The 14,331-nt window shown below is 41.4% G+C and overlaps 1 protein-coding gene across 4 annotated transcripts in view; it reads right to left on the bottom strand.

The window, feature by feature from the left end:
• The window catches only part of LOC114198079 (nucleoporin SEH1), a 175,495-nt gene that overhangs the window by 129,786 nt on the left and 31,378 nt on the right, over positions 1-14,331 (bottom strand). For 3 of the 4 annotated variants that reach the window (XM_028089353.2, XM_028089356.2, XM_088019611.1), the window contains exons 1-4: positions 13,981-14,089; positions 13,135-13,305; positions 7,141-7,308; positions 6,072-6,197 (exon numbers count right to left, since the gene is read on the bottom strand). In XM_028089353.2, coding sequence (XP_027945154.1) covers positions 6,072-6,197; positions 7,141-7,308; positions 13,135-13,244 — 404 coding nt within the window. In that variant the 5' untranslated portion in view covers positions 13,245-13,305; positions 13,981-14,089. Of the gene's footprint in view, positions 1-6,071; positions 6,198-7,140; positions 7,309-13,134; positions 13,306-13,980; positions 14,090-14,331 lie in introns of those variants that run through there. The other variant, XM_088019612.1, reaches the window with a different exon arrangement.

Raw genomic sequence — 14,331 nt, 5'->3', positions numbered from 1 at the left:
ATATACAAATATCAAATCATTACATTGCACAACTGAAACTAATGTTATATGTCAATTATATTTCAAATAAATGAGAAAATGAAAAAGGAAAAAAAGACAGTAAAGGTCCCTAGGTGACATATTTAAAAAAAAAAAAAAAAGGTGGTAGGGAGGCAAAATGGCGACATGAAATAAATAAAAAAGAAATCATGACATTTGGGTTCATATTTCAAAGCCCCCCACTCCAAGAAGAACATGTGCACTTTACCCTTGAACAAGATGGGGGTTAGGGACACTGACCTCCTGCCTAATTGGAAATCTATGTCTAACTTCTGACTCCCCAAAAACTTAACTACTTAATTGAACTACTGTTGACTGAAAGCCTTACAAATAACATATACAGTCAATTAAGACACACTTTGTATATGTACTATATACTGTATTCTTATAATAAAGCTAGAGGAAAGAAAATGTTATTAAGAAAATCATAAGAGGGTGCTGGGTGGCTCAGTTGGTTAGGCGGCTGCCTTCGGCTCAGGTCATGATCCTGGAGTCCCGGGATCGAGTCCCGCATCGGGCTCCCTGCTCAGCGGGGAGTCTGCTTCTCCCTCTGACCCTCTTCCCTCTCGTGCTCTCTATCTCTCATTGTCTCTCTTTCAAATAAATAAATAAAATCTTTAAAAAAAAAAAAAAGGAAAATCATAAGAAAGAGAAAATACATTTACAGTACTATGTATTTACTGAAACAAATCTGCATATAAGTGGACCCATGCAGTTCAAGGGTCAACTGTAGTGTGACCATTAGAACTTTATGATAACAGAGCCAGTTAAATTAACCACCTCCCCCTAAATCCACTTCCTCAAAACTATAGCTATCACTTGTTTAGCCCATCAAAATTCTTCAAACTAAGTCAAATATTAAGTTAAATAAGCTTCAAGTAAAAGTGGCAAGAGTAACTTCTAGAACTGCATGAAAATGACAATAAGGACATCTATAAAAGTGAAGCAATCTGGATGAGAGCCACCACTCCTAGCCCAAGCTTACCTCAGATTCTAGAATCTGAAAAGCAGACGGGGTATGCAGGAAAAACAAAAGCATGGTCCAGACAAGAACAAAAGGGCCTGGAAGCAGAAAACAAATCTGCCAGGAAGAACTGCAGAAATGTTTCCTGACTACAGTAGGAAGGAGGGCAGGAGGGAGTCCAGAGGGAGTCCAAAGGGAGGGGATGACTGAAAGCCTATCAGATGCCCGCACTGGGCAGTGCTCCACTCCCGCTCCACAACCCACACAAACAAAAAAGCAGTGTCAACATGACGCTGCACACCTAGGAAGGCTCTTCTCCAGAAAAGGCATATGAAACGCCTGTGCACAATGAAGTTATGGTGGTGATAGCAGTGTTAACCACCCAGCATGGAACTCGGAAAGTGAAGCTGGCCATGAGGACTGCCCAGCTCACATGAAGACCTAACAGAAATGAGATCTGGATACCCACTAGCCCACACTAGCAACCTAGAAGACAGCCGTAAATCAGATGCAGGAGAAGGAACAGCTTGAGAGATAAAAATAAAGATGAACAAAGTAAACAACCCCAGAGACAAGGATAATTTATATAACTTTGAAAAACCTCAATTAGAATTCTCAGAAAACATTGAAGTCGCTCTTATATCCACAAAAAGGAACCATTATAAAAAAATGAAAGACCAGAAAAAAGAGCTCTCAAAATTATGACTGCCAAATGATTTAATAGAAGGGTATGGAAGAAATTAGGAACTTTATCTAGAACATTGTCTACTTGCACTGAAACAAAAGAAAAACAAAAACAAAAAAGGAAAAGGGAAAAAAAATAGTGGAAATAGATCAACCCAGGCAATCCAAAACAGTAGTCCCAGAAAGGAAGAAAAATAGAAAATTACCGAATAATTAATTATCTAGAACTAAAGCACACAAATCTCTGGATTGATGCCAATTAGAATTTATTTGGGGGTGGGGGGGAGCACCCACCAAGGACTCAGAGGATTCTAAGAGTTTCCAGAAAGAAAAGGTTCAGATACAAATGGTCAAGAATCAAAATGACATCAGGCTTCTCACACTATGTAGCAACGCCTTCAAAATTTTGTGAAAGTTATTTTTACCTTTAAATCCTATCCTCAGCTAAAATATTCATTAATTCCAAAGTCAGAATAAGGATATTTTCAAAACATAAATTCCACCCTCCCCCAGAAGGAGCCACAGAAGCCATCCTCCACACAGGGCTAAGAGCATGCCTCTGCAGGCTGTGTACCCACCATCACAAGCAGCCATAGGAAGTCCAGGCTCTCAGACTAACAACCCAAATCTTCAGACTACTCAATGGAGGCAAGGAATAGCCCCAAAGCATCACCTCTACCCAATGAAAGTCTAGAGTGAGACCAGTACACTTCATCTAGGACTACGGCTTACCAGGTTGTCTATCTTCCATTAACAGGATCGACAAGACCACTTCCCAGACCTTCTGGCCCACATCAAAGAGTCAAGAGGTTACTTCCAATATTCTCCTCCCCTCCCCCCATGTCTAACGTCTCATTGCCAAAATCAGTTCAATGGGACTAACTTCATGATGCCCTTCAATAAGCCCAGGACTCCTTACTCCTGACATTCAAAGATCCACAAGCACATTCCCCCCTACCCAGCCCAAAAAACCAACCCTGGATCAGCAAAATCTTGCTATTTCTGAACCCTTCCTATGAACATCCCTTTTACCTCACCGTTTTAGGGAAAACCTGGATGTCCTGTGAGGACACTGCCTCCCTTAAACACTGGCAAATGAAGACTATCAGTCTCTCCCACAGCCTTGGAATCACTGGGCACGGAGATGGAATGTGTGTCTCCATCAGCATGTCCCCTCAGTACAACTTCCAGATCATCCTCAATAAAGCCTTCTAGCCTGGAGTCACCTATGACCCCTTCATGGCATCTTCCTTAGTACCTCAACTCTATAATCCTTTGATGCAACCCAAGCCTCCAATCCACTCATATCACCACATCTCACACTCCCTCACCCTTCTGCTATCCTCTCCTCTTCCTTAACCTAAATCCCATGGCCAATCATCACACACCCTCAACTTCCTTATCCCTCATCGCTTTCATCAGACTACAAGCCCAGTTAAACCCAACTCTCCCCTCACATCTTGCTAGCACCCCTACAGCTGAATGTGGTTGGAGAAAACATCACAATCACAGTAAATTCATGACCATGACCCTCGAGTGGGACTCCTGATGCTGTCAGACAATGGCACTAATTTCCCTCTCTGTTCACTCTCCCACACTCCCTTGACTGTTACATCTCTCTACTGCCCCTCTACCCTGAGTTGATGTCATGCCTCCTACTGCACTGAGAGACCCTAAGTACAGAAAAGACAACCTCCACAGATTCTTACCAGACGACCATGTACCTACACATTCTGCCTTCCCACCGGTTAATACAAAGGAGTTATCCATGGTCCTACCTCTCTAGTCATTCCTTCCACGACACATTAGATCCTGGCCTCTTATTTTTGTAAAGGTGTTGCTCTAGCAAGTCTCTTCTTTCTACATAATCAGACTTTTCTGTTTCAGATCATTCCTATTACCACATAAACTTGCATCAACCTCTCCCTCCACAAAGGAAAAAAGAAAAACTTCTCTTGATCCACTATACTCACCAGGTATCAGCCCCATTTCTTGGTTGCCTTTTGCAGCACACTCACCATCTCCAAAACTAACCTCCCATTCTCTCCTAAACTCACTCTCCTACACCACTGTGCCTCCTCCTACTTCCACCAAAACCACTTGTCAGGGTTACCAACAACCTAACCTACGCTAATTCCAATGGTCACTTCTTAGTCCTCATTTTATTTGACACAATTGGATCCCTCTCTGTTCTTTTACATATGTTCTTTATGTGGCTTCTGACACACTGTTGTCTTCCTTCCTCCAGCCACTAATCCTTAGTCTCCATGTCTATTCCTCCTCTCCCCAACTTAACATTGAAGTGCCCCAACATGAGGCCCTGGTGCTCTTCTATTCTCCATCTACCTTACCCCTTTGATAATCCAACCTCCTAAGGGGTCTTCCTGCTTCCAGACTTGCCTCCCAACAGTCTATTCACTCCACGGTAGCCAGAGTGAACCTTTTAAAACATAACCCTCTAAAATCTCCTTCCACCTCTCTCAAAATCTTGCTCACCCCGTGGCAGCCTCCTTCCTGCTGTTTGAACACAGGTATGCTCCAACCTTAGTGCCTTTACACTCGTGCAGCCTCCACCTGAAATCCTCTTCCTCCTAATGTACATGGCTAACTGCCTCCTTCAAGTCTTCACCCAGATCTTATACCTCCTCAGTGAGACCCACACTGACCATTCCCTTCAGCTTACCCATTTACCCTCCTTATCATGTTGTTTTTTTTCTAGCACTTTTCCCTTCAAATATACTATAAAATTGGTATTTTTTTTTAAGATTTTATTTTTTGAAATAGAGAGACATAGCGAGAGGAAACACAAGCAGGAGGAGTGGGAGAAGGGGAAGCAGGCTTCCCACTGAGCAGGGAGCCCAATGTGGGGCTCGATCCCAGGACCTTGGGACCATGACTTGAGCCGAAGGCAGACGCTTAATGACTGAGCCACCCAGGCATCCCTAAAACTGGTATATTTTTAATGTCTTTTTGTTTTAATGTCTGTTCTGGTATTTCCCAAGTACTTAGAGAAGTACCTGGCACACAGTAGGCATGCGGTCAAAAATACACATGGAATGAATGAGTATTCAAAGAGTTAACATCTTTAATATATAGAAAGTGCTTATACCCAAATGTTACCAAGAGGCAATTCACAACAAAAATATAAGTAATGAATAAACATTAAAGTATGTTCAATTCCATAAATACTCTATTATAAATTCAAACACAGAAAACTTTAAGAATGCCTGTAATACCACCAAGAGATAACTACCATTTACATTTTGGTTTATAGCCTTCCAGATTTTCTTCTATGCACTTATGCATGTGTACAAATTTTTTTACTTCTAAAATCAAGGATCAAAAATAATACCACCAAACGTTGGGGAGTGCTCAGAGAAGTAGGCATTCTCATCATGTACATCTTCTAGTGGAAGTGTAAAGTGGTACAAATCTTCTAAAGAGCAATGTGGTGCTTTGTAACAGTCTTTAAATATTAACTCAGCAATTTCAATCCTAGGAATTTATCTGAATACAATAATCTGCTAGGTGTGCAAAGGTATAAATAAAATTCAGTAAATTTATAATAGCAAAATTCTAATAATCTAAATGCCTAATGTAGTGCAGTCATTAACATGACACATATCTACCTTAATTATAATTGAAAGATGAGAATATACTAATTTGTAAAAGTTAGAAATAGTATGTACAGTTCAATCCCACATTTGTAAAAAAAAAAAACTTAATATGTACATGTATAGGTGCATAGAAAGCAGTTTGGAAGCGGCTCCTGGATGGTTCAGTCAGTTAAGTGTCTGCCTTCCGGCTCAGGTCATGATCTCAGGGTCCTGGGATCAAGGCCCATGTCAGTCTTGGCACTCAGCAGAGAGTCTGCTTGTCCCTCTGCTCCACCCCCTGCTCTCTCTCTCAAATAAATAAAGACAATCTTTAAAAAAAATTAAAAAAGCAGTCTGGAAGACTATAAATAATAACTATTCTCTTATTTTTTTTAACATCTTATTTTTATGAGTAATTTTTAAGTAATCTCTACACCCACTGTGGGGCTCAACCTTAAAACCCTGAGATCAAGGGTCGCATGCTCTACCGACTGAGCCAGCCAGGTGCCCCAATGACTATTCTCTAGTTAATAAGACTACAGACTTATTATCTTCCTTATAATTTTTCTGTATTTTCTACTTTTTTTAAAATGAGTTTATGTTACTTTTGGAATGAGAAAAGGTATTCTGAAAGCACTAAAAATGGTTGTGATTAAAAACATATAAAGAAAACTCTTTTAAAAAGATTCTCAGAATTATTCAGAGACACAGTCACTCTTTCATTTTCCACAAGACTGAGTGAGACCTGCTTTTAACATGGCAAAAACAAAATGTAGGTATGAACTTACTCATCATCCTGGAAGCTAAGTTGCAACTTCTCTCTTGGGTCAGCTTCACTCTGGCTACTGGGAGATGATTCAGATGGAACTGAAAACTTCCCTTCTACTAAGTAAGATGCCTGGATATCAGAATACCTACATAAAAAAATTCATTTTGTTAATAGTTAAATTATGCATATTTAAAATTCACCATGACATTAGGGCCACATGACTATAAAACCAACTGCTAGGAGATAAAAACAAATAGGGCCCCCAATGTTCAAAACCATTTTAATGTGAAAAGCACTGAAAACCTATGTATCAGGAATGAGGTGTGTATGTATTAAACAGAGTAACAGAAATCTTAAAGCTAAAAGTTTTTAGAGTTAACCCCTTCATTCCAAAGGTAAAGATAATGCTTCTTACCAAATGTTCAGTTGGGAGGACAGGAGAGTAGATATTTAAGTATGGGCAAACTTTACACATCATACAAGATGGATGAACTGTACACATCACATATGGAGATACAATTCAAATTACTAGCTGCCAATAAGGCTGAAAACAATTAGTAGACCAAAAGGTCACTGGTACTCAGTTCCAAATCCACCTACCCACTACTGATTAAGGCAATGGAATAGGGAAATACGTAAATTTTTATAACAATTATTTATAAATATATATAACACACGTACACATATATCACATATTTATACATAACATACATATCATATTACATATATAAATACATATAAAACAAAAGCTCAAGCTTGGCTGAGAAATTTTTAAATATATTTTTTTATTTATTTGAGAGAGAAAGAGAGAGAGAGAGAGAGAGAGCACGGACATGTCCCCACGCCAAGTGTACAGGTGAGGGGTAGAGGGAGAGAATCCCCAAGCCAACTCCCTACAGGGCATGGAGCCCAACTCAGGGCTCGATTCCAGGATCTGAGATCATGACCTGAGCCGAAACCAAGAGTTGCGACGCTTAACCGACTGAGCCACCCAGGTGCCCCTTGGCTGAGAAATTTTGACAGAAGTATGAAGGTATTGCAGGCTTTCTAGACCTTACAAAAAAATCATGTGTTCTAACAGTTCTTACCTGTTGTCAGCACTGGATCTATTTCTAGCAAGTGTTGAAACAGCAACAGGCAAGCCAAGATTTGAAGAAAGAGTGACATTTTCCAAAATCTCACTATTACCAAGTAATGAATTGGTTAAAAAACCTGGAAATGACTCTTCAGCTATTCCTCGGAAATCTTCCATCTCACTGCAACGATAAGTTTTTTTTAAAAATCAAGTATTACTATAAAACCTTCTCAAGTGATTAAAAGTCTCATAAATCTTAGAAAACTGATAAATCTTAGGGAACAATCATTTTCTTGGAACAGCACAAAGGGGATAAAATCAACAAGCATTTGGAAGTAAAGTAATTCTCAGAATACTTTGCTACTTCACAGCTGAGACTACAAATGTCAAACTTCCTTTTTATAATTAACATAATAACAAAATACAACGCAGCTTAATTTACTCTTGGTTTACTATAGCAAAGATTATCAATTGCCACACTTATCTAATAAAGAAGCAAAGACCCGACACTGAAGGAATATACAGATGATCTCAGGATGTACTTAAAAGTCTACTGGTTAGGTGCTCATTCTAACATGGACTAGGAAAAAAAAAATTAACCCAGCAAAATCGAGCCCCTGATTTCAGAAATTATTCTTAAAGATGAGTAAATGTTAGTTTAAAAAGGAAGTCCACTGAAGGAAAAATTTAAGTTAAATCAAGTACAGCCGGCACATGGACAAGGCAAAAATGGTGAAAGTGGTACTCAAAGGACTAACTCTGGAAAAAACTGGCACAGAATCTGTATTACTGAGAGACCTTCCAGCCCACATTGGCCACTGGTTCTATTTAACCCTGGTTACAGTACTTAGGAGATGAATCTCAAAATTATTTCAGTGTTTATCAGGTAAGGGCTATATGTCATTCAGTAAAAAAAAATTAAATCATGAAAGGCTCAATAAATGAGAAAGTACTGGCCCTGTGCCTTGAAAAAGGAGTAGAACTTTTACAGGCCAAGTATGACATGAGTGGGCTCTTAAAGACGACAAATAAACATGAGCAAAGGAGAATGAGAAGTAAGATTTACTGCATACCCACGACCTTAACTCATTCATCCCATTTTATGAAGAAACAAACTGAGACTAAATTAGCTAAATTTACCCAGGGTTGCACAATTAATAAAATTCAAACCCAGGTCTGACTCCAAAATCCGCTCTAAGTACTAAGTGTGTGGTGGCAATAGCCAAGTGCTTCAGTGTGTTTTGGCAATGGGTGTACAAAAAAAGATGGTGAATGAAACCATGGAGTCTGATTCTAAAAGCCTTAAAAGGTGTATTAGGAAGTATGGACAGTATTCTGCATTCCCGGGAAGGACTGATCTTGGCAGAGGAAGGGAGAGGGCTTAACACCTGACAGGATATTGAAAGAGCTACCACAACTGGTGAGATAGAGGACAATGATGGACTATGCTGGGGCCAATGATAAATGCACTCAAGTATAGGTTTTAGGGGGAATGGGCTAACTTAATTACTCTATAAAGTAGAAAATGTTTAAGACCTTTAGAGAGCTATAAAACTTATTTCACTGTGAAGTATCCAGGCTCCTGTGGGAAGCTCACCTCTCTACCTGCACTTGATCCCACCCCTGTCACTAATGCAGTGACAACCACTCCAGCAACTGCCCTCCCCCTAACCGTCGTCAAATCTTCTCTGGGCAGCCGTTCCCACCAGCATGCTGTTAGTTCCTCATCTTTCAAAAAAGTCTTCCCCTATCTCATACCCTGTTGTCCCCCTGTAGCTGTACCACTTCTATCTGCCCTCCCTTTACCACACACTCCTCCAAAAGGAATCACTACTGGCATGTGATTCCACTCCTGTCATCTCCTGGACCCACGCTAAGCTGGCTCTTAACCCACCACCCCATCAAAACACTTGTCAATCACCACTGAGCTCCCTGTTGCCAAACCCCATAGGCCCACAGTCAATTTTCTTCACTGGTTTCCAAGACACAGCTGTCTCGGTTCTCCAACCTCACCAGCTGCTTCTTTTCCTTCTCCTTGGCTGGTTCCTCCTTATCTCCTGGACCTCCATACTGTGAAGGCATCAGGGCTTGCTCCTGGACCCCTTCCACCTACCCACTCTCTTTGGGTGATTGCCCTCAGTTTCAGAGTTTTAAATACAATATGAAATTTAAATCTCCAGCCTGGGCCTTTCCCCTGAACCTCAGATATGCAACTACCTACTAGACATTTCCACTGAGTTTATCTAACAGGCACCTAAACCTGAATTTTGATTCCATCACCTTCCAACCCCCTCAAGAAAGCCTGCTTTTCAGTCTTCCCCACAGAGAAAATGACAACTCCATTCTCTAGCTGCTCAAACCAAAAACCTCAGTGATTACTCACCACCACCCCCAACATACACACACACACACACACACACACCTTAAAAGCAATCCCTAGGCAAATCCCAAAGTCTTTACCTAACAACATAACCAGAACCTGTCATTTTCTCACTACTTCCACTGCTATCACCTTGGTCAAGCCACCACCACCTCCTGCCTGGATACTCACTACAAGATACTTTCAACTATCTCCACACTTCCACTCTTCCTCCCCTAGCCTATTCTCCACACGTTGAAATTATCCCTCTTAAGTCAAATATTGTCACTCCTTAGTGCAAAACCCTCCACTGGTTTCCCATCTCATTCAGACTAAAAGTTAATACTTAAAATGGCCAACAAGGGGCTGAATAATCTGCTCTCACTCTCTACTACTCTTCTCCTTTGCTTGCTCCATCCTCACCATCCTAACCTCTCTGCTGTCCCCACAACCTGCCAGGGCTCCGGGCTCAGGGACTGTGCCCTGGCTCTAACCTCTGTCCAGCACACTGATGCCCCAGATAACCTCACATCTTACTTTTCCACTTTTTTCAGGTTTTTGGTAAAAGTCCACTTATCTGTCTGGTCTCCCTCACCAACTTTCCTCATCAACTCCCATTTCCTTGCCCTTCTTTCTTTTTTCTGTGGTGCTGACCACTATCCAGCATGCTATATAATTCACCTATTTAACTATTTTTTCTCCATATTAGAATGTAAGTTCCATGAGGGCAGCGACTTGGCCTATTTTACCCCTGAATTTTTACCTAAAGCAGTGCCTTGCCCAGAGTAGATCCTCAATAAATTTGTTCAAAAAATGAATGTCTTCAAACTATGTCAACACATAGCAAATTTAACACCAACTATCATACAAGCACCCTTCTCTCAGATCATGTCCCAGCATTTTCCTTTCTTTTCTATTTCTATTTGCTTTTCTTGATTTCTATAAACATGTTCAAAACGATCCCATATTAGGATGGAGGAGGTAGGAAACCTGTTCCCATCCTTCATGTGCGCTTCCCGCCACCACCTTCTTACCTCCCCTTCACAGCCAAGTGTCTTAGAAGACTCCAAATCATAACTTCTATAGCTCACATGACATCTTCTTCCTCTATCTATTCCTTACATGGTAGGGATACCCAGGATTCTGATCCCAGATCTTCTGTCATGCAATGTACATCTTACACTCTTAGGTAGGGATCTCAAAGTCAAATGCTTTTAGGCACTAATATTGTCAGACAATAGGACTGTAAGCTGAGATCAACTAGAAGTTACAGACCCCAAGGTGAACACATTCCAATTCAGTAAGAAACACTGTTGCCAAATAAAATAGATCTATTGGTGGAGCCCATTCCCAAGGGCAAAACAGGTCTATATCCCAAACATACCCTAAATCATTCCACACCTTTCTATGTCTGCTACCACCATCCTACCGTACTGAAAAGCCTCCCAACCAGTCTCCATGCTTCTATTCTTGCCACCCTACAGTTAAATATGGACCATTAAATACAAACCAGGTACCATGCCCTTATTGAAAACTTCAGGGAGCCACCCCATCCTCCACCCCTGAGGCTCATGACTCACCATACACAGGTGAGTCTCTGTTTCTGTAACATCCAAGCCCCATCCCTACCTTGGGGGCCTAGAGTACTCAGCTAAATCTCTGTACCAGCTAGCTCCTTCCTAGCATCCACCTTAATTTAAATGTCACCTTGTAAGAGAGGTGATTCCTCATCATTGATCAAATGTAGCCCCACAGTCTCACAACTGTTTTAATTTCTTCCAGCACTTATCACTATTTGTGTATAAAATACACTATTTGTGTATTTTTCTTCCCCCACTAAAAAGATTGCTCCCTGAGAACACAGGCCTTGCCAATCTGTCCATCACTCTTATCCAACACCTATAATAATGCCTAACACATATTTATGAAATATTTATGAAAGAAGTGAAGAACAACATCTTTAACATCTTTGACTTTTTAACTTTTTTAAGGAAACATTAATGACTTTATTTCTCTCGCTCTCTTTTTTTTAAGTAGGCTCCATGCCCAGTGTGGAGCCCAATGTAGGGCTTGAACTCATGACCCTGAGATCAGTATCTGAGCTGAGATCAAGAGGCAGACACTTAACCGACTGAGCCACCCCAGAGGCCCCACCATCTTTGACTTTAGAATATCAGTATCTTGGGGACATTTCAATCTTGTTCACCCATACAGTCCCAGTAATTGATACAGGGCTGGAAATACGAATTGAACAAAAAAACAGGTTGAAAGAAATAATCTGTACTCCCTCGCTATCTAGCTGATATATGGTGTCTACTCTATTTTCAAGTAATACACTAAGTATTTTATATACACTTCTCTAATCCCTGCATCAAATCTGCAAGGTAGCCACTATCCCTACTATTGAAGGAACTGAGGCCAAGAGAGGTAATAATGAGAATTTTCCAGGCCACACAGCACAAGTGGGAGCAGAGGATTCAGAGCCAGGCAAGCCTGCCCCAGAGTAGTCTTCCCTTTGCACTAATGCCATCTTCCTCATTTTCAAATCACTTCAGCTCATACCTCTGTCCTGAACTCTAGATTCCCATTTCCAAATGGTTCACCCCCTAACACTCTCTCAAGTGGTGCAAAGTTAACAAATACAAAACCAAACTTATTATCTTTTCTCTACCCATTCTATTACCTTTAGTTTGACCTGTGTTATCCCTATTCTCTTGCTATACAAGCCAGACACTTGGCACCATTTCTCTTGTTTTCTCAGTTATCAAATTCTAATGCCTCTAACTCCAAACAGATCTCTGGAACTGAGATTCACTTCTATATTCCCAACACCCTATCACGTTAATCTAAACCATTACATAAGTCTTCCAAGTAGCCTTCCCACCTCCAATCACTAAGTTTATTCATTCGTTTACAGACATGTAAACCACATTAAAATATATCCCAAATTCTTTAAGGATTTATCCCTAGAGTCAAATCCAAGAAAATTCAGATATTAAGCAAATATCATTCATGCAACAATCATTACCAAGGGCAAACCATGAAACACACTCTACTTATCATTGGAAATGCAAATATAAAGCAGCTCCCCTTCACGGAGCGGATGACCCTCATCAATTATAATCAATTATGACCCCTATTAATTATGACAGTGTTAAGTCCTGGGATGGAGCTTGGCTATGGGCGCAGTGGTAATACAAGCCAGTGGAAGATCCCTGGAGATGTAATCCAATACCTGATCTATCGTTTCCAAAAGGATTACACTTGTTTAAACCATCCATGGACATACCACATTCCTAGGAAAAATTCCCTAAATATTGCATAGCCCACCCACCCCTCCTCTATCACCTAAACATTTCCTTTTCTTTTACTGTGTCTGAACTAAGTAGCCATCTTTGGGATCTCTCTTACTTCCTTAAAGCAGTAACCTCAAATTTTCACATTTGAACTTACCAGTATTTAACTGCTTTAATTATATTTCTGGATATATAAAAATATCATTTACTGTAGTCATTAATTGGAAGTCTACACATACACATTCAAAAGCATACGCTGTCAAGCTTCCCTAACATTCATCATTTACTTTTGGTGTTCTAAGAAAAATCTGTAATTAGGTAGGCATTTAATACATTACTTTTCAAAGCTTACCGTAAACTTTGATCACAAAACTGAAATTCGTTGAAAAAACTGATTTTGGAGCAGTAAAAATTCCAGTCGAATGACCTCAATATGCTAACAGCAAACGGAAATACTTTCATAAAAACATCTGTTCTCCAAACGACTGCTTCGAAAGGGACCTCATGTTTTACAAAACAAAGTCTGTAATTAAGAGAAATCAAAAGTGTAATGATATTAAACATTGTCTTCATTCATGGTTTTTTTTGTTTTGTTTCCCATAAAGAAATCAGATGTAAGGAATGTAAGAAAGGTACTGGGAGTAAATGTGAACGCGGCCTAGCAGAAACCAAAACAAAAAGTGAATAACCGGGTGACACTAGCAGACCCCTCTGTATTTAGTTAACAACGTTACTTCGCGGGTCAGTTTTGGACAAAAAGGAGAAACAACAGCCTATCACAACACACATGAAGCAAACACCCGATCAAGAGCGCTTTGCAACAAGAAACTCCAAACCAAAGCGCAGAGTGCGCTGGTCCCAAGAAGTCACCAAGTGGAAGAGAGTGGGGGGATACCAGGATGTGATCCCCAAAATCAAAACCTGTTTTTTTTAAAAGTCAATCTCTCAGAGGCGCCCAACTGAACTCACTGAGCGGAATTCTGCGTGACGGTCGGGCTGAGTACGAAGGGTCGAACGCAGCAAGGCCGTCGGACCATAGGCAGCGCCCCGCAGCCCCCGGCCCGGAGCCTGCGCCCTGCGCCCGACCCCGGCCCAATCGCTACTGCCCAATCCTCCCGACAGCCGAAAAGCCTGCTGAAAGCGGGTTCGCTTGCCCCCTGCCGAACCGCGGTCAAGACACAGGAAAGCCCCTCCTCACCAAGCCCGCGACTCCAGCTGCGGGCGCCGAGAGTTCGTCAGAAAGGTCCAAGGGAGGGGGCGTCCCGGTGGCTCTGCAAATGCGCGTGCGCAAGGCGCCCCCCACACCCGCGGCCACCGGACTGGCCGTACAGCGCGCCCCTGGGGTTTACGTCCGTTCGCGGCACGAACAACAGGGCGGGGACTCGGAGCTGGCCTTGGATTGGACAGCGACAAGGGACGGGGCGGGCAGGAGGCCGATGATTGGGCGAGGACGGTTAGTCCCTGAATTTGAAGCGAGCAAACCGCGCTCCGCAGGTCCGGAGGAGGAGCTCAGTATTGGGAAGGGTTGGGTGCACTGCGAATATCCTTC

The sequence above is a fragment of the Eumetopias jubatus genome, unplaced genomic scaffold (genome assembly GCF_037043125.1).
Source record: "Eumetopias jubatus isolate StellerSeaLion01/CBP00866 unplaced genomic scaffold, mEumJub1_p1.0 scaffold_16, whole genome shotgun sequence".
NCBI classification, from domain to species: domain Eukaryota; kingdom Metazoa; phylum Chordata; class Mammalia; order Carnivora; family Otariidae; genus Eumetopias; species Eumetopias jubatus.
This window is presented reverse-complemented; position numbering and strand designations above follow the sequence as displayed.